Source organism: Hakea prostrata, chromosome 2, assembly GCF_041222555.1.
Source record: "Hakea prostrata isolate BN-2017 chromosome 2, UWA_Hpros_2, whole genome shotgun sequence".
NCBI classification, from domain to species: domain Eukaryota; kingdom Viridiplantae; phylum Streptophyta; class Magnoliopsida; order Proteales; family Proteaceae; genus Hakea; species Hakea prostrata.
The window spans coordinates 12204667-12224275 of NC_142601.1; the positions used below are offsets into that span (position 1 = coordinate 12204667).

The 19609-nt window shown below is 39.5% G+C and overlaps 1 protein-coding gene across 1 annotated transcript in view; it reads left to right on the forward strand.

The window, feature by feature from the left end:
• Nucleotides 1-17824, forward strand: part of LOC149023769 (phosphoadenosine phosphosulfate (PAPS) reductase family protein) — a 45385-nt gene extending 27561 nt beyond the window's left edge. Inside the window, exons 10-17 of the mRNA XM_089144270.1 lie at nt 1715-1765; nt 1869-1949; nt 12772-12843; nt 13134-13196; nt 15671-15820; nt 16987-17044; nt 17170-17222; nt 17317-17824. Of these exons, the coding sequence (XP_089000396.1) occupies nt 1715-1765; nt 1869-1949; nt 12772-12843; nt 13134-13196; nt 15671-15820; nt 16987-17044; nt 17170-17222; nt 17317-17400 (612 nt within the window). The 3' untranslated portion in view covers nt 17401-17824. The remainder of the gene's footprint in view (nt 1-1714; nt 1766-1868; nt 1950-12771; nt 12844-13133; nt 13197-15670; nt 15821-16986; nt 17045-17169; nt 17223-17316) is intronic.
• The last annotated feature ends 1785 nt before the right edge of the window (nt 17825-19609 follow it).

Below are 19609 nucleotides of genomic sequence, written 5' to 3' on the forward strand. Positions count from 1 at the left end.
GGAGCTTCCTAGAACATATTAAAACTATCTAGGAAGGTCAAAGCATCAAGTCAAGGTCAAAAGTTAGGTTCTTGATTTGAACCAAGAAGATTTAGGGTCTTAACATATACTTGACCATGGTTCTCATGGAAAGGCTAGGGTGCAATAAGGATTCACCCTAGGGAATAAAGAATAAGTAATCACATCAAGAAAAGCTTTGAGGATGATTCAAAAATCAATAAAGGGTTAAGGTTTTCAATTGAATATCCTCCCATGAAGGTTAACCTAGATTAGGTCTCCAGATAACCCAAGGTAGGTTCACAAGATGAAAGGGAATAATTTGCTTAGCAATTTGATAACAAGAAAGTCATTGAAAGAGTTTAGATTAACACAAATATAACCAATGTGGTTACTCTCACAAGGGAGGTTACCCAAGGGTTCCCTAATTTGGTTACCCTCTCATAAAGGTTACCCAAGGGTTTCTTGAAGAATTTACCAAGGTTAGGGTTAAGGTCATTATGCTGATCATAAAACCTTAAGATTGGAAGGAGATCAATGAAGTGATGGTTGCTAACAGAGAATGCAACATCATCTTCATAGTCTCTTTACAGAGATTAACCATAGAAGAAGTAGATCTGAATACATAGGAGAGATTACTAAACTTGGATCTGAAGAATCGGAGTTGAGAGGCTTGAGATCTCGAAATTCGAAAGGGAGCCTCACACAAACATACCAAGACTATCTAGCATGAATTGGACATCATCCATGGTCAGAAATCAGTACTTTATAATTTGGGAACATGAGTTTCTAAATTGGAAACAACATGGTTTTCCATAGCAAACTCACCATGGATTCGAGGGAAGAATTAAAGAGAACAAGGCTTCACTCTAATGGAATATCAAAAACATATCAGAGGCAAGAATCACCATAAGAATGAATCAATCATACAAGAGAAACAAGATTAAGCATGAATTCATGAAGATATCCGTGATTCCTTGTAGAAAATCAAATAGGGGAATCATAGCATCATTAGAATTGAATGGATTCACAACCTTAAAGATCATAGAAGAGGTGTTTGCAATGATGCAATACCATCTTCCTAATCACAGCAAGAATAACTAAATAGAAAATCAAAAGAATACTAATCCTAGAATGAGAGGAATCAAAAATAGAAACTTACTAGAATGCTTATATCAATGATCAACATAGAAGGCTATAATGGCTAGAAAGAAAGGGGAATTGATTCAAAGAGATGAAATACATTAGAACAGCAATAAAGGCTAAGATTAAACATGTTAAACATTAATTAGAATACAGTAGAATGATCATGCTGTCCAAAAACTCAATCAAAATCAATGAAGAATTGAGGAGATTCACCATGTGGTTTCAAGGAATGCATAGAGTGATTGGGGGTTCACTCTAAGACATAAGGAGATTAGAGAATAGGTAGTTACAGTAGTGTAACACCTTCTCCACAATCAAAACATCAAGATAGAACAGTAAGAAGAGGAAAAGAGAGAAGAAGGAGATAGAACACTGAAATCAAGGTCTAACTTCAAAGTCAACATTAAACAAACCCTACTTCACCCAAAACAAATAGGGTGTCCTGGCTAGGTTTGGGTTGGATTTCACACCAGAGCTGCTTGATATCGTATAATTTTAGTTGTTGAATTGTGTCCCAAGTAAATGTGATATGAACATATGATGGTTTATTCTATTTTTCTTACAAATGCAGATTGATTCAATTGCTGAAGAAGTTGAGCAGAGGAAATCCAGCAATGACATGGTAGGATTCTACTGTTTGAACTTAACAGCTCTCAGTTACTGATGTGGTCTTGTTCTCCTAAATTTTGTTTTTTCTATGGATAAACCTGCATTTGTTATTGTAGGTAATCGTGTATGGAGGTGTTGGCCCTTTGCATTCGGATGTATCTGTAGCAGGTGTTGCAAAAGCCTTTGGAGTTCGTCTGGTTTGTAATGTCTCTGCATGAAAAATACTTTAATAGGCCAAGTTGTATTGAATAGCTCTGTATATGCTAGCATTTTATGGTAAGTCTTTGACATGTATTTCGAGGAATCATAGTGGGGCATGCTATTGTGGTACCCCTTTTAGGCACAAATGTGTAGGTTCACATACCAACAGTGGATTTGGCATTATGTCTGCTGGTCTTACTCAAAACTCCAGTGGGGACTTTGAGGTTCCAGCAGTAAATAACTTGGCCACCTGGTTATTCGCCTGCTCCCAACTGCAATCTGTATCCTGGTGGTCATGCTTGTTGAGGTTGCAACATTTTAACTTTGAGGCCTAGAGGTATAGCACTGTGCAACAATCTACTGCCATTATCAAATCTGACTCTAATAATCAAACCAGAAGCAAGAATTAAGAATGAAGAAAAGAGAAGAAGAGATCAAACCACCAGAGTGAGGAAAACTCCTAGCAATTCTGGACAGACTTCCCAGAATCGCAGGTACCTGATTTATAGGCTGCAATTACGTTAGATCAGGACAGTATTCTGTCCGCTAAAATAGAAAGACAGAATAGAAGAAATCGGGACAGAATATTCTGTCCACAAAATATAGAAAGCATTCTCGAAAATATAACTACGGCACAAACAGGATCAGATCTTCAGTTCCGGATCCCTAATTCAAGAATAGAAACTACAAAATTACCTATCGCAAATATCAACAGATCTCATTCCAAGAATGGAAATTACAGTAGTATGTATTGTAAATCTCAGCACTCCCCCTAAAGATGGAGCATACAGATCTCCCATCCCAGCTTGGAACAACGAAAACCAGGACCACCTACAGCCTTTGTGAATACGTTGGCCAACTAAGCAACAAAAGGCACAAAGGGTGTCATAATGATTTTCTTCTTAACAACACCGTGAATAAAATGGCAATCCACCTCTATATGCTTTGTTCTCTCATGAAAAGTAGGATTAATGGCAATATAAATCTTCATGGGAAAGGAAAGTGGAAACTCCATCTCCTCCAGTAAGGAACAAAGCCATATCAACCCTGCAACCTTGTGAGCCATAGTGCTATACTCAACTTCAGCACTAGACCAGGCAACGGCGGATTGCTTTTTGCTTCTCCAAGTCACAAGGTTTCCTTGAAGAAATGTATAATAACTTGTAATAGATTGACAATCAATTGTAGATCGTGCCCAATCTGCATCAGAAAAGGCAACCAAATCCATACTCTGGTTGGGATGATATATAAATACCTTGCTAGGACCACTCTTGAGATTCCGAAGCACTCTCATTGCTGCATCCATTGGGTATTCCTAAGACATTGCATGAACTGACTTAGCACTCCCACTAAATAAGAAAGAGAAAATTTCTATCACTCCCTTGTACTTGGCTCTGTTTACTAAAACTCTGCAACTCAAACTTTCACATCTGATTCCCCCAAAAATTCAAACTCTCGCCTCTCCTCCTCTCCTCCTCCCCTGATGTTCTTAAATTCCCAAGTTACCTTTGATATTTTAAACCCAACTAGTGTATTTATTTCGAGTTGATCATGTTCACATTAACTGGTTCAAACTTATTACTTGAATCACCATACTAATCTTGTATCATCGTCTACTTTCTATGAAAAGAAACCCTACCATCTATTTCTCTCTTCCGATCTTCTCAAAGACGATAAGGAACTTTACAGTCTACTTCTAAATCTCTTCCAATCGGTCAATTCTTCATACCATAACATCTGTGTAATGTCATTCACTCTGTCTCAATACCTGTTCCTTTCCTAAAAGAAAGAAAAATAAGAGAGGTGTATGGAGGAGTTGCAGAAGAAAAAAGAAGAAAATGAAACGGAAAGGCATTCTTGCGTAGGAAGAAAGAACCAAGGAGGACAAGAGGAGAGACTGCAATTGTAAATGAGTCAAAATCAGAAAACCTTTGTGGTTATCCTCGCTCCATTTATCCTAAGAAAGTTTCCATTTCTTCTGTTACAAAAGACTGGAACTGAACGACTAGAGCTTCTAAAACCAGATAAAAAATAATCAACGAATTTGGAAATCAGATAGGAGATCAATTAGGAGTTGTGGAGAAGGAGAAGTATCAAAATTAATTCAAGGATTGGGTAGATGAGAACTATTGTGATCCTATGGTGTTCCTGTGTAACATGGTTGAAAACTTGTTGGCAGCCATGGATGAAGATGTTGATAACAACGATGCTCTGTTTTTCTTTTTCTAGTTATTTGCAGGATGAGCGTAGGAGAGCATACTAGAGAGAAAGAGAGATGAACATAAGAAGAAGATGGAGCGTGAGATTTACCCTCCTCTAACCTTCCGTCTAACCCAAGTGAATGACTAAAATGATTGATTGAATGGGGAATTTGCACTGTTGACATTCGTTTCTTCTCCATTAGAAGCTCTTCACTTTCTAAGGACATGTTGAGACAAAGGCCTCCAAAAACATGTTCTGATTTTCTGTAACATATGACTTAACAGTTTTTTCTTCTCCCAACTTATTTTATGTTAGTGATTTCAATAACACTATATTTTTCTGCACCACCATCGCAGGTGATGGAGAAGATGGTGGTGAAGAACTGAGATTTGAGAAATTTCTTGGTTCTGGTTTCAATTTCTCAGTCTCGAATGCTTCCAATTTCCAATTCGAAGATGTCAAAATCACCAGTAGTTCTACGCAAGGTTCGATATGTCGACCCGTGTCGCCGTGTTGGACCCTGGCGACATGGCGACTCGGGCGACATGTCACCAGAAGGTCGGTCGACATTTGGCTGTTGATTATGGGAAACAAACACCGATTTGCTTCTTCTCTTTCTTTCTCATGCTCGTTCCTGCTTCTTCCAGAATCAGAGCATGGGACTTCTCGCCATTAATGTCTTCTTCTTACTCCTCTGCAAGAACACCTACCTGAACGGCTGAACCACACCTCAAATTAAAGAAACTATTCTGAAGAAGCTGAAGAAGAGAGATTTCAGAGATTAAATAGTAGAGGTTTGAAGAAGAAGAGAAATTAGAGATGGCATTCAAAGCAATTACAGGTCTTGGGCGTGCAGGAGCAGAAACCAAAGGGCCTGTTTGGGATGTGGCAGTTGATGGCATAGCAGCAAGGAGAGGGCAAGCAGAGCCTTTTTGGTCCACCGCAGCAAGTACATAGGGCACATATCTCGGAAAGTCCCCAACCTCCGGCGAGTTTCGTTCAAAGCACCGGAGACCCACCAACCATTCCCGTAGTCTTGATCAAAGGCACCATTTCGGAAGCTGCTGTTGTTTTTGAATCACCGGTGCACGAGCGACCATCGCCACCCAAGACCGATGCCAAATTTCAGCTCCGTCGAGCACCCAGCCACGGCAAAGCACCGAAGCCACCACTACCACCTGCGCCACCAACACCACCTCCTGCACCAACTCCACCACCCAATCCACCTCCCCCACCACCACGGCACCACCAAACCCTCCACCTGCTCTAGCTCTCTGTTCCTCCACCAGCATCACCGCCGCCCGGGCCCCGGACCTCCTCTGCGAGGGCTGCACCTCCACCAGCACGCAGCAGCACCACCAGCACTCTTTGCCCTAGCCGGAAGAGATCATGCATTCGGCGATGGAACCCAGGTCAGGCCACGGCTAGCTTGGAAAATTTCCCAACTTCGGAGATGGATTCGAGGCCAAGCTCATCCACGCTTAGAACCTCATATGTTAAGGAATGGGCCTTCGGCTTGGGTGTCGGAGGTGGGGGTGGAGCATGGAGTTGGTTCTGGCTTGGGTTCCGGCAGTGGCGTGGAGTGTCGTTGACTTTTCGACTGTCGGCGATATATCGTCGACTTCTTGCTTTATCGGTGTCCCTGGGGGGTGTCGTGTCGCCCCCCAGCGAAAGGTCGAAATATCGCCTCGTGTCGGCAATATATCGCCGACACGAGGAACCATGGTTCTACGTCCTCATCGCATATCAATCTTATGTAGGTCTCGATTACGTAGTACTGTGTTGCGGTGGTTAACCGAGTTGCAATAGGTAGAAGGAAATTGCAGAGAAATATGAAGTTGCGGGGAGAAGGATTTGCTCTTTGCGCAGTTGTAGCAGCCTTCTTCCATTGGTTTATTGTCTTTTTTTTTCTAGGGTTTTAAAAATAAAGAAGGTAATATGGGAATCCTGAAAATACAAGACTAGTTCGATGTTTTTAAATTCCCAAATTACCCTCAACCCAACTGGTTTCTTTCTTTCAACTAATAAATTTGAACCAATTGATGTGAACTGGCTCAACTTAAAAGAAAGAAAACAGTTGGGTTAAAGCAATTGATGGGTAATTTGGGAATTTAAAAACATCAGGGAGAAGGAGATGTGAAACGTTGGATTTTGGGGGAATTAGATATGGAAGTTTTGAGTAAGGGAGTTTTAATAAATAGAGCCCAAGTATAGGGAAGTGATAGAAATCTACTCAATAAGAAATATCTATGTAACTGTGGGATAAATTTTCCAACAAAATATCTGTAACGTTGAACATTATCCAACAATTTACCATTATCTTGTCCCAATTTTCACAAAGGTTCCATATGAATATCTGTAGGTTTGAAGGTAAGCATTCTAGTCTCTATCAAAGGGTCTTTGACATACTTCCTTTGTGACAAATTAATTCCATTTTTACTACAAATTGCCTTAATTCCAATAAAGTATTGTAGGCTATCCGAGTCTTTATTCTGGAACTGTTTCTTTAGCCGTGTTTAACTCTATTAATAGCATCAACATCATTTCCCCTAAAGAATAATGTAATTACTATACACAGCCATAATAACTATATTGCTACCCTTCCATCGAACAAAAATTGAGTGAATAGAATAACACTAAAAAATCTATAAGACTCCACAATATTACTAAATTTCTCAAACCAACCTGCCGGAGACTATTTGAGACCATAAAACATAAATTGCTTTATAACTTGCAAACACAAGCATAATCCCCCCTAAGCCAGCATACCCTAGAGGTTGCTCCACACTAACCTCCTTATGGAGGTCACCATAAAAAAAATGCATTTTTGATATCCAGCTAAAGAAGAGGCTAGTTATGATTTATAGCCGAAGAAATTATAAATCAAACATAGTTTAGCCTAGAAACAGGAGAGATAGTCTCAAAATAGTCAACACCATAAGTTTGAGTGTAGTCTTTAGCTACCAGACGAGCATTTAGCCATAAAACTGGGAGAGAGGAGGGCACTTGTGGGACCTCTTAGAGTTTCACAGCTCGAAGGAGGAAGTCGCATCAGAATCCTTTGCAAATCCATTCTTTATCTTCTAGATAAGCATATAGTTCCAGTTCTTTGTTGGCGTTGTTCTACAATAGGAAGCAACTTGAATATTAGTCGACAACTTCAAGCTTTGGATGGAGGGAGAGGAAGAAGAAGAAGAAGAAGATGAACCAAGACAACATCAATTGCCGCTTGTTTTTCAAATCCTCCCTATTGGTGCAATAAGCAGTGGCAGGAGGTCAATTCTCAAAGATGTTCAGATTTCTCAAGGCATGGGAACCCTCGGTGCCCTCTGAACTCTTCTTGATCATGCATGCCCAATTAGTGAATGTTATTCTCTACTCTGGCGCAACACTTGCTCTCGTCACTGCTCGCCACCATCGCCATTGATGCCGCTTCTTCTGTTGATGACTTGTTGCTTTGCCTATTGGCGGCGATGCTCTTGCCTCCTTGGTAAAGGCCCCTATTAAAGCCTCCTCTGCCGCAAGGATGCCCCCTACAACTTCATCAACCAACACGATAGCCAATGCCGCTGCCACTAACGCCTTTCCAATCCCTACGGTCTTCTTGCGTCGTCATCGGAGACTTGCCACTGTTTCGACAAGAGCTTCGGTAGGTCGTTGCTTGGATTGAAACTGATTGGACACAACCTCTGCATCCTTGGTTGCGTATCAGGCTACGATCCAGGCCGAGAATCCTTCTGCAACTCAGGCCATGATTGCTGTTGTTACTGTTGCTAATTCATATCCTGACACCCCTATGCCTCCCCTCCCTCGATGCCATCTCTCCCATTGGTCCCCTCTTCTCCCTCATTCTCGTTGCAAGTTGTAGTCAAACCCAACATCTTTCTCTTTCGTCATCCCATTCTCGTCTCTCTACTCATTCCCCTATGCCCCTCTCCCTTGTCGCCTTTTCATTTTATTAAGCCCATGTTCCTATCCTATTATCTTTGCTTAACCTAGAATACTGCTCCCCCCTGCCCGTGTCTCACCTTGTTGGGCCTACCCCAATCCCCCAACCTAGGCCCTTGTTCCCCTCCCCTTCAGTTTCCTTCAGTCTAGCCCTCCTCTCTTGGCTAGCTATCTAGGCCCACATCTCTAGTGGACCCCCCCTCTTTACTATCACTTGCCCTTTTCATCAGCCCACTCCGAATTTCCCTGTCCTTCCCTCTAGTCCCTCTCCTCCTCCCCATCTCTTTGCCTGCCTTTGAGGCCATCTCTCTCTCTTCTCGAGCTCCTCCCACCCATCTCTGTGCCGCTGCCCTCTTCCTCCTTCCCCCTTGCTCCAAGTGCTTTGTCGGTCTCCGATTGTGAGGGTTGTTGAAGGAGCAATCGTGACATTAGAGGGCAGCACCAAATCAGCGGCGATTTTCCTATTGTTTTTTTGTTGCCGCCAAATAAAAAGAAAAGGAAAATCTGAAAAATAGCTTTCTAGCATTGCTAGTTTGCTCTCCATTTTGCTCATAGGTGGTTGCTAGGTTTGTTGCCCTTTGGTTGCTTGAAATTTGAGTCTTGTGGCTTCCGTTGCTCTTGCTTGGCCCTTTGTGCTCTTGTATTTTGTTCTCTTTGGTAATGAATTTATTTATTCGCCCCCCCCCCCAAAAAAAAAAAAAAGAAAAAGAAAAAAAGAAGAAAGATAAATGGCATTTGACTGTATTGTACAAGTACGTTTACCTTTCTGTAGGACAATAGGTAAGTCATTTGAAGTGAGAGGAGGGTCTCAATTAGAGAACTCCGTTGGTGTGGTGGGTGAAATCGGGACTAAGACCATTGTGGGACTTATATCGGCATGCATAAGCGAAGAAACATCATTATCACTATGAGGAACTATACCATTGATAATACAACTCGCAAACCTATGGTTTTGCTAATAAACTTGTATCGGGGCAATGTTTGTTGTTGAAACAAAAGATGGAATGGGAGTAAGATCTTTGCAAGAATGAGGTGAAGTCGAATACTATGGGGTAATCCTCGAAGGTCACATCAGTATTGACAAACCGTTTATGATAAATTGGATCATCGAAAACCTGTCTGAGTGTGAGTATCCAATAAAGATACATTTAGTAGACCAAGAAAATGCTTGTTAATATTATGGTACACACTATGAACAAAGAAAACACGACCAAACACTTTAGGAGGGACAAAAAAGGATTCACCATTAAAAAAAACAATGGAAAAGGGGACTTGTTTGAAAGTAAAGCCAAAGGCATTTGGTCAATCAAATAACATGCAGTCAAAATATTGTCACATTGGTAATTCTTAGGCACATTCATATGAAGCAAGAGAGCTCATGCAACCTCCAAGAGGTGAGGGTTCTTGCATTCAGTCACTCTTTTTGAGGAGTATTGGAACAACTAGTTTGATAAATCATGCCAAGAGAATTGCAAAAATCAGCTATATCATGTTCAACAAATTCTAAAGCATTATCAAATTGAAAACCCATGCCTATTCTGAACATAAATAAAACTTTGTTCGATCCTTAAAGAGATACAACCATGTGAGACGAGAAAAGTCATCCAAAAAAATCACAAAATACCAAAACCCATGCCTATTACAAACTCTATAAGGAGCCCAACTGTCAGAATGTAACTAGGGAAAATAAAGACTCACTGTGAGGGACAAAGCAACGAGGATAGATAGCACGATGATGCTTGCCTAACTAACATGCTTCACAGTATAATTTAGATAAGGACTTAAAGGATGGAAATAAAAGTTGTAACCTAGCTAAGGAAAGATGGCCTAAAAGACAATGCCATTGAAACACAGAGATGCCATTATCAGAGAGAGAGCAGCAGTTGATGCTGTGTAATCTAGATAGTAAAGTCCATTCTGCTCACACCCTCCACCAATTGTCTTCCTCATAAAGATCTTGAAAAAACAGAAGCGGTAGGGGTTAAGGTTACAGATTAATTCAAGACTTTATTCAATTGACTTGCAGATAATACATTAAAAGGGAAGTGAGCAACACACAAAATAATGTTAATGCAAGGGTAGGTGTGGGAGAAACACTTCCTAAACCTAAAATAGGTGTGGAAGTCCCATTAGCAATAACAATAGAACTATTATTCGTCGACTTAGAAAAAGAATTAAACATGGATGATTTATTGGTCATATGAGTAGAAGCCCTTCAATCGATGATCCAAGGGCTGGATTTAGAAGTAAGGTTGATTGACCTACATGAGAAAGGGTTGCTACAAAAGTACCAAGGGATGTGAAGTAGCTGTTTCAATACTCTATAAGCAACGGAGTGTCCAACTCACTTCATCTCGTAAAGTCTTAGGTAGATCTCCAGAAGAAGACCCATAATAAACATTATCATTAGATGTCACCATTTTCATATCACCATAAGATACAATATGATTGGCAAGTTGTTTGGCCCACTCTGGCTTCCCGTGTTTAGCCCAACAAGTGTCCACTACATGACTAGTTTTGCACAATTACTACATAGGCAAGTTGACTTGTCTTTGGGCTGACCACCATGGCTGTTAGATGATTGACTGGCTCCCCTGAACCACAGCCACCGCAAAAAACCACGGGTAGAAGTAAAAGCTAAAGTTTCTCCTTAGGAACCATTCTTGGGAGGGTTATTTTCAGAGATACAATTTACTGAAGCCGCAAATAAGCAACATTGAGATTTGGAACACGCTGTCAAGCTAAGAAAGGTCCTCTGACTGCTTGTAGCTCAGAATTTAAACCAGCAAGGAACTTGGACACGGATAATTCATTCCTCTTAACCTTCTCAATATCAGTAGTAAGAGGCTGACAAACATTAGCTTTTCCATCATGCCTTTAAAAGAATTATAATAATCCTGAAGCATTTTATCAGCCTACTGAAACTGAAACAATTTCTCATAAAAGCTATACATATGTGTCATATTTTGTCTTGTAAATATGTTTCTTGCAAACTTCCAATATTCCTTGGCAGTTTTGTGAAACATATCGTTTACAGTTATATCAGGTTCCATACTATTCCGTAGCTTGATCTTAATGGTTGCATCTTTTTGAGTCCAACTTTAGAGTGTCATCTCAACAGGGTGGTCAGATTCAATAAATTTGAGATTTCCCTTGGAATATAGACACTAACAGCTTGGGACCATAATTAAGTAATTGGAATTTGGAACTACCTTTTAATCTAATGGTTGTGTGATCTGTACATTCATATTATCTCATGAAGACCCCTTGGACTCAGCAGTACTCATAGTGGAATTACCAGTTAGGTCTAACATGAAAAGTTGAAGTAGATCTTTAAGAACTCACCAGGTGTAAGCAGTACTGGCAGTATAGTGGAAATCAGAATAACTTAGGCGATAAAATCATGAACAGCAGCCTAGAAAACCGAGGAACAGCAGTTTAAAACTTGGAGATCATGTTAAAATCGATTTTCTGCAGAGTACAGAAGAGATTGATAGATTAGGGTAGGGTAGCTGAAGTTGATCCAAGCTTTGGGGTCTTCAGTACAAGCAGTAGATAGATAAAGATCAGGTTACGTGTAAGTAGATCTAAAACATACTAATTGCAGCAATAGATGGCTCGCATCAAGAAGGAAGAATGGAAACTCTCTCAGAAGTCCTTGATTTGAAGAACTCTAGTTTGATTACAGGAGCTTTGACACCATGCGGGAAATCTGACTCTAATAATCAAACCAGAAGCAAGAATGAAGAAGGAAGAATTGAAGAAAAGAGAAGAAGAAGAAGAGATTGAATCAGCAGTGAGAGAACTCCCTTCAAATCTGGACATACTTCCCAGAATTGCAGGTACATTATTAATAGGCTGCAGTTACAATAGATCAGAATAGAATATTGTGTCTACTAAATTAGAAACACATATTACAAGAAATCAGAACAGAAAATAGAAAGCAGATTTTCTCGAAAATGGAAACTACAGCACAAACAGGATCAACAGATTTCAATCCAAGAATGGAAACTACTACAGTATCTATCGCAAATCGCAACAAATTAAAGTTGGTACCAATAAGAGCTTGGGCAAAAAAAAAAAAGTACCTTAAGAGCAGTGTAAAAGTTCTGAAAACACCTGGCCCTGTGTACCACAACATTTAAAGGTTGGCTAGGCTGACGCTGGCAGAGCAGTTGTGGGTGTGCCGAGGAGGAAACTGAAGTTCATGGTCCTTGAATCTCAAGTCTAATCAGCATAACTTAGACAACTACCTTTTTTTCTTTCCTAACATAATAAAAGTAATCAGGGAACAATTATTTGTTTGGGCAAGGATTGGATCTAGGGTTCTACTCCTTGGATATCTTGAATGCCCTTTAAGGGAGTTCCGTGAATGCCTCTCACCTTGGAAGATAGCTCTGGAGTAATCACATTTGTGCAAAGCATTTGTGACAAACATCTACTCCATATTTTTATATCTTTGGCTTCATTTCAATCTTCTTTTGTTCTCCATTTTATTAAATTGGTTTTGATTTTAATACCCTTCTGGGTTTCTGAAGTTGGACAATTCTGTACTAACTTTAGTTGATATATTCAATTGTTTTACATCACAGGCTCAATTCTTGGTTTCTGGAGTTGGACGAGTCTCTCCTAATTTTAGTTGATACATTCAATTGTTTTACATTGCAGGCTCCTGATGAAGAATTTGAAGAATATCTTAGGCTTATTACAAGTGATCAATACACTGGAGACCGAAACGAGGTAACTCAATGTCAAGATTACACTACACCTCTGGTCAGGAATATCAGTCTTATTAGGAAATGTTCTTATTTGGAACTTTTAAGATGAAGGGGGGGAACACAGGGGGACTTTTTTTAGCAGATGGGGACCATACAGTGGACACATGATCTTTTGGAGTAGTTTTCTTTTTTCAAAATTAATAGTGAAATACCTATTTATTATAATATTAAGTAACATTGTGATATTGATCTGTTCTGCATATTCATTAATGCTAAAATTGGATACATTCATTGACTCATTTTCCTTTTCAGATGGCTCAATTACCTGAGGGTATCACAGAATTGCTACACCATGAAAAGTTGGCAGTGCCTTTGGTAAGTGTCTAGCTGCGGGTTTATATTGACAATCTTTCCAAAAATATATAATATTACAGCAGTATTTTTTTCTCCAGTCTGTTGCCCATGTTACCAAAGTATTTGAGGCTCTCATGGGGAATCTGTTTCCGTACATCGAAGGCATTATTAGCCATATCCTGTTGTGCACTTAAGAATAAATGCTTCTGTGTACTATTACTACCAATTTTCTTTGGATTTCCGACATTGAAGACCAAGGTCATATTTTCTGAGTTTGTTGTTGGTCACTCTGAGGATCTTATTTTCTAGGCATGAATTAGTCAAGGATATTCCAGTGTTGGATCATATGCTTGCTGAAGTGGATTACTGTCATCTGTTCTACACTGTAGCTGGTCTTAAGCGTAAGTGTCAAGGCGTCTAGCCATGTAGGTGACCCCAAGCAATCTAGATCCATAATTGAGTGATCAAAACAGTACCAAAAGGGTCCAAATAAAATACAAACAAGGTCCAGATTAGAATGAAATCAAGTGGATCTTGAGTGAGACCTCAGTTGGCCTCTAAACTCAATCAAGTTTAATAAACAAGAGGAAGAATGTTTTCTGAAATTCTTTGGTCAATCCAATTGTTATATCAGATAATATGATAGGTATTAGTGCTGGGAGGGGTTAGATCGATAATTTCGCCTCTCAGAGCCAATTCAGAAGAGAGGGATCTGTAGATCAATTATATACACAATAAATCTCAGCAATAACAGAAAGCAGAATCTAAACTTAAGAGATTCAGAGCAGAATGAGGATTTCAATATCACTCTTAAATGGAAGGTCTGATCTAGATCAAACTTTGATTGAAGGCTTACTTCATTGAATGAGAACTGATAATTTGATTGGGTTCTAATGGCCAGATTTTCTCAATTGAAGTTCATGTAACAAAATTCATGTACCCCTAAATTGAGGGCCGGTCTTCAGGAGCCTTAGGATGAATTCAGCAGTAAATTAGGGTTTTGAACACCCTGCTATTAGGTCTTCTAGGGCAATTCAGTGATGGACAGCAGCTGTTTCAGGGCTACAACACCCTGCGGTTGGAGGAATTTGCTTTCTATACCCTGCGGCTAGGGTTTCTAGAGGTCTAGGGGAGCTTAGGGTTGAGGAAAGGGGTATAGGGTTCAGTTAGCGGGTTTAAGGTCAGATTTATGATGGAGTGAAGCCTGAATTTTTCTGTTTTACTGTTTAGATTCAATTCCAGGGTTCTAGGGTTTACTAATTAAGTTTCTCAAATTCTAGGGTTTTGTAAGGGGGAAGCTAGGGTTAGGTTCGGAATCAAACATAGGGAAGGGGAAGGGGAAGGGGAAGGGGAAGGTGATCCTAAGGTAGAATGCAGTTGGGATGAATGGTTTCTAAAATGGGAATAAAACTAAGGTTCTAGGGTTTTAAGAGAAAAGGGAGAATTAGGGTTTACCAGGGCTGCAGTGAAGTAGGGGATTGGAGGTAGGGAAAGGGACGGGGAATTTGATTCCTAACGGATTAAGGTTTGAGTCAGGGGTTAGGGAGATCTAGGGCCTGGGGGAAAATTCTGGTTTCCTCGGCTGCTGCAAGCAGTAGAAGAAGAAGAAAAGAATGAGAGAGAGTGGCTTGGGATGGAGTGGATTGGAGAAGGGATTGGAGAGGGGAAGAATTACAGCCGCAAGGATTAGGGGGAAGGGGGAAGGCTTGCGATAGGGTTTGGGGGATGGGTAGGGGCTGCGAGTTGGAGAGGGAAGGAAAGGAAGGTATGGTTGGGCTGGGGGCTTAATACTTGCTGTTGATGAAGGCTGATTAATAGACCTTGCTGAAATTCATGAACTCAAAGAGTTGCAATCCTTCAAGCATAAATTTCACTAATCATCAACTTGACTTGATTACATATGTATGGCTTTGTTTATAGTCTTTACATGAATGGTTTCCTAATAGAAGTCAACAAACAAAGAGTTCTATTTGAAATGGGACCCACTTGTAGACTCAACTAGAATGCATAATTAAAGGAGGATTATCTTATAAGGACTCCTAAATAGATAGTAGTTGTAGAGTTAAAAGAAATTCCTAGCTTAGGAAGGAATCTGATTTGAAATAGAATTCCAACTTGACTCTCCTACTTGGACTGGGACTACAAGGACTCAAATAACAATGCCTGGTAATTTAGTTTGTAAAAATGTGCTGATTAAATGATATACTGATACATCCAAATCTACACTCACGTGAAAACATTCCCTGAACATTTGTATCACATTTCTTCTGTGTACTAAAACCAGCAGAGGTCCGGCAAAAGTTGGATTTAGCAGTGCACCAGAAAAGCACCCTAAGCCACCAGGCATTTGTTGTTGCCCTTAAATGCTTTCTTGTTTAATCAATCAATGTATGTAGCAACAAAATATTGTGGATGTCAATTGTCATTTTCACTGCGAGTACCATTTGAAGCAACATGATGACGCATTAAAGTGTGCAATGTGCTTTTTCTTGTAGATCAAATGCCAAAATGTGATCATTCTTTCTGCTACGAATATTATTGAGCTGGACAAGCAGTGGGACTGTTTAATCGAGTTGAGCAGCTCTAGTGGCCTAGTACCGATGGCACCATTTCTAACAAAACGTCTGACCACATCTCTTTCTGATGTATGCTCTTCATTCTTGTTACTACATTTTGCTCTGAATCTCTGTTCATTGCCTCTCTTTTTTTTGGGGGGTTGATTTAACTGCATATTATGGGATTATGCTGAAAGGATAAAAGTTTGTTGATTAAGATTTAAATGTCAGCCACTTTTTCTTCAAGACAGTATGAACTTTTTTGCTTTGTCTTTCTTTTTACTTTTTTTGATGTCCCTTAATTTTCAGGCTTTTATTCAACAACAAGAAGAAGCCTTGTCCCAATTAAATGGGGTTGGCTACATGGATCCTTCTTAGTTTTGCCACTCATCTATCATAGCATCATCATTTCTGTTACACTGAGTTTATATATATGATGCTTTTTAACAGTCCAACACTCTGCACCATCATCGTAGCTAGTTGTACAACAGTCTTACAGAATTTTCCTTCGAGATTTAGAGGAATATGTCAATCACACAAGACCCTAGACGCACCTCTCCACTTCATCCACCCTATTTTAGTTCTTTGGGAAACATCATCATCTATATAATATCTTTTGTTTATGATTGAACCAAGGCTCTTAAAATAACTTGTAGAATCTACTTCTCATTAAGTTTCACCACCTCATCATCTGCTTGATCATGACCAAATACACACTAAATATTCCGTCTTAGTTTAAAGCCTTTTCATTCCAAAGTTGTTTTTCCATGATTCTAACTTTGTATTAATCCCTACTTATGTCTTATCTATTAAAATAATATTATCAGCACAAAGTAGACACCATGGAACATTATCTTGAGTATCTCTGGTTAATTCATCCATCATAAGTGCAAATAAATATGGGCTTAAAGCTGATTCTTATCTTCCTTTTGTATCCTTTTTCAATTTGGATTTTGTTTATCTTTAATATTCTTGATGTATGATTGTAATTTGGACACTAGAATGCAATTCGCATATTGACAGTACTCAAAATTTATCTTTGTCTTCTCTTTTAAAGTGACTCCCCTCCTTGCTAGAAAAGCAAAAAAGAAATGACCCCCATTGATCTTATACGATGCCCATCTTGCAATCCAACTTAACAGATGAATTGTAAATAACAATATCTTTAGATACGTTCTTGGAGTTTAATCTTTCTTTAAACGCAGTATATTAAATTTTATGTGGTTTGACTAAATTCTTCTGTCTAATCTATGCAGGTAGAAACTGCTAAACCCCTGTCGAAGTTGTGCTTCGAGTTTCCCGATCTCTACATTGGTAGGAATATCCAAGAAAGCATGTTTCTCAAAGCTGTTAGAATGTTGTTTCAGGCAAATTATGATTCCAGTATTTCTTCATTTGTAGTTCTCTTATCCTATCTCCTTTTTTTGGCTGTCATTTAGGGTGTTTCCGCAAATCCAGAGTTGGGCCCCTGTTCATTAATTTTATGGGGAAGGTATATAATCTCACAAGGCCAATCAGTTTGTAAGTTATTTTACATGTTGAATTGATCAGCTAAGACTCAAATTTTTTTCTCTACATTATCATAGGACCAAGCTAGAATAGAGTTGGCAGTGGAAACTTTATACAAGAATTTTAAGCAAGGAGACTTCTCAGAAGTAAAGCGTGGGTGATCACTCTTGCTTGAAGTATTGCCTCTTGACAAAATCAGAGGAGTTGTATTTGACAACTGCGCTGCTCAATTGAACCCCATTGTCTTTGAAACTAGAAGGTGCCATCACATCTTGATTCAATGGTAGGGGAACTAGACAAGCCGAAGGGAGAAGGGAGAAGAGAGCAGAAATAAAATGTATAAAGCAGTGCCCTTGTATTCTATAGTTGTAATCATATAGTTGACTTGTTGCAACAAATTAGATTCTTCACATAATTCTTTGGAAGAGATGGAAAAGAAGAAAATTTGTAGAAATTATGGGTTTTGATGGTGGTTATCTTTTTTCTTATAAAATTAATGATAAATAACTTTATGATATGTAACGATGAGTAATTATTGATGTGTAGTTGTTTATTTGTTTGGATTATGAAGTGAATTAAAGAATTTTTTTTTTTTTTTTTTGGTAATTAAAAGAGGGGATGCAGTAGCGGCGACCAAGTGCCCCCCCGCTACGCAATGTTCGGCTTTTTTCGAGTGCGACCTTTGAAGCATTAGCCCTGTGCAATACCAGCGCAAGCACTGGCCCCGTCAGCGGAGCCCCACTGGAGGCCTAGTATAAGTCCACAGAAGCTGGTAGCACTCATGCTCAGGCCAAAGAGCACACAACTGTCCAATGCAAGAAAACAGAGGAGCAGAGGGGATTCGAACCTGGAACATGAGATTTACCAAACCACTTGGGAGTGAGATTGGGACCACTAGACCACCACCCCCGTGGTAATCAAAGAATCTTTTGTTACAGGTTAGGAATGTAAGATTTCATTTTGGTTCAGGGAAAATCTAAACCAGATCAGATCAAAATAGAAGAAAAACCATTATTTATTTTTCTGATCAACGGATGGCAGGATAAGGGTTCAGGGAGAGAACTGACCCCGCGATTTTTCTTATTGGTGTGTGAAAAGCCGAAAACAAATCATTTGCCCTAGGAAATTAAGGCTAGTACCAACAGCTGCTAGCTATATTAGAGGAAAAGTTGATTCCTTCATTCCTATGGATGCTGTGCATGTGTGTTTCTTTTTCTTTTGGTTTATAAATGAACTGAAACTAATGGCGTCTTTTCTTTTCTTTTCTTTTCTTGTGACTATAACAAAGAATTTGGCCGCCCAGAAGGGACACCGTCCTGTTTATCTGATTCAATACTTCATTTTAAAAACCCTTGGAAAATGATAATGATTATATATAGGAGGTCCTCAAGATTCAGAAATCTAGAAACTACAACAGGGTCTGCAAGGAGCTTAGGGACATAGATGGGCATGTATGGAGGTTTGGACAGATTGCCAAGAACTGATGAAATAGTTAACTCATTTCTTTTGCTTCATCAAATAAAAAGTTCCCACTCCATTTGGAATATCAACAGATGAACCACTGATTGATAGCAATAGGTGAACGCTTAGTAGTAGAACTTCATTATTTCTTCATGTCTGAACAGCTTATCAACAAGAAAAGATATGAAGCGCTTGAGTAGAGTAGTTGTGTAATGGGGGTTGACCCCATTGTGGATTGGCACATCAAGCATCCAACTGGGTCATGGCCTTATTATATTATTCAGGATCTATTGGAAACCTTTAATTTCATTCACCTCCTTCATCTACAAATAAACAGGCGCAGAAAGTGGATCACTTCTTGGGAATTTACACCGTTGATTTAATCAAGAACATTAAGTGCAGGAGTCAAAACATTTGGAGTCTGAAAGCAAACCCTAATGTTATGTTGCGCCTGATTGGTTTGCTGACTGCAAAGAAATCAAATTGGTTAAAGTAGGGGACGATAATAATTGGATGAGAGCAGAGTCAGAGATGAAGTTCTTACCAGCATTTTGTGGTCCTCCATAATCTCGGCCATCACCTCTTGCAGTGGTTTATTTGCACTGTTGGGAACAAGAGCAGCAAATGCAGCTGGTTCAAGTCCTGAAAGGAATCAAGAGAAAGGTAATAGCGTCCCTCAATATATAACATGCAATGACCAATGCCTCTTAGTGAAGACTGAAGAGGTCATGATTTGACTCTCACTAGTAGTATATGTAATAATCCTCCACCCCCAACAAAAATAAATATAAATCTTCACTTTCAAATACAAAAAGAAAACCTTTTCCATGTGAACAATAAGATTTCTGATTTGGGAATAAAGTCAGAAGTCTATACCCGTCTCTGGAAATGTATCAATGAACATGATCA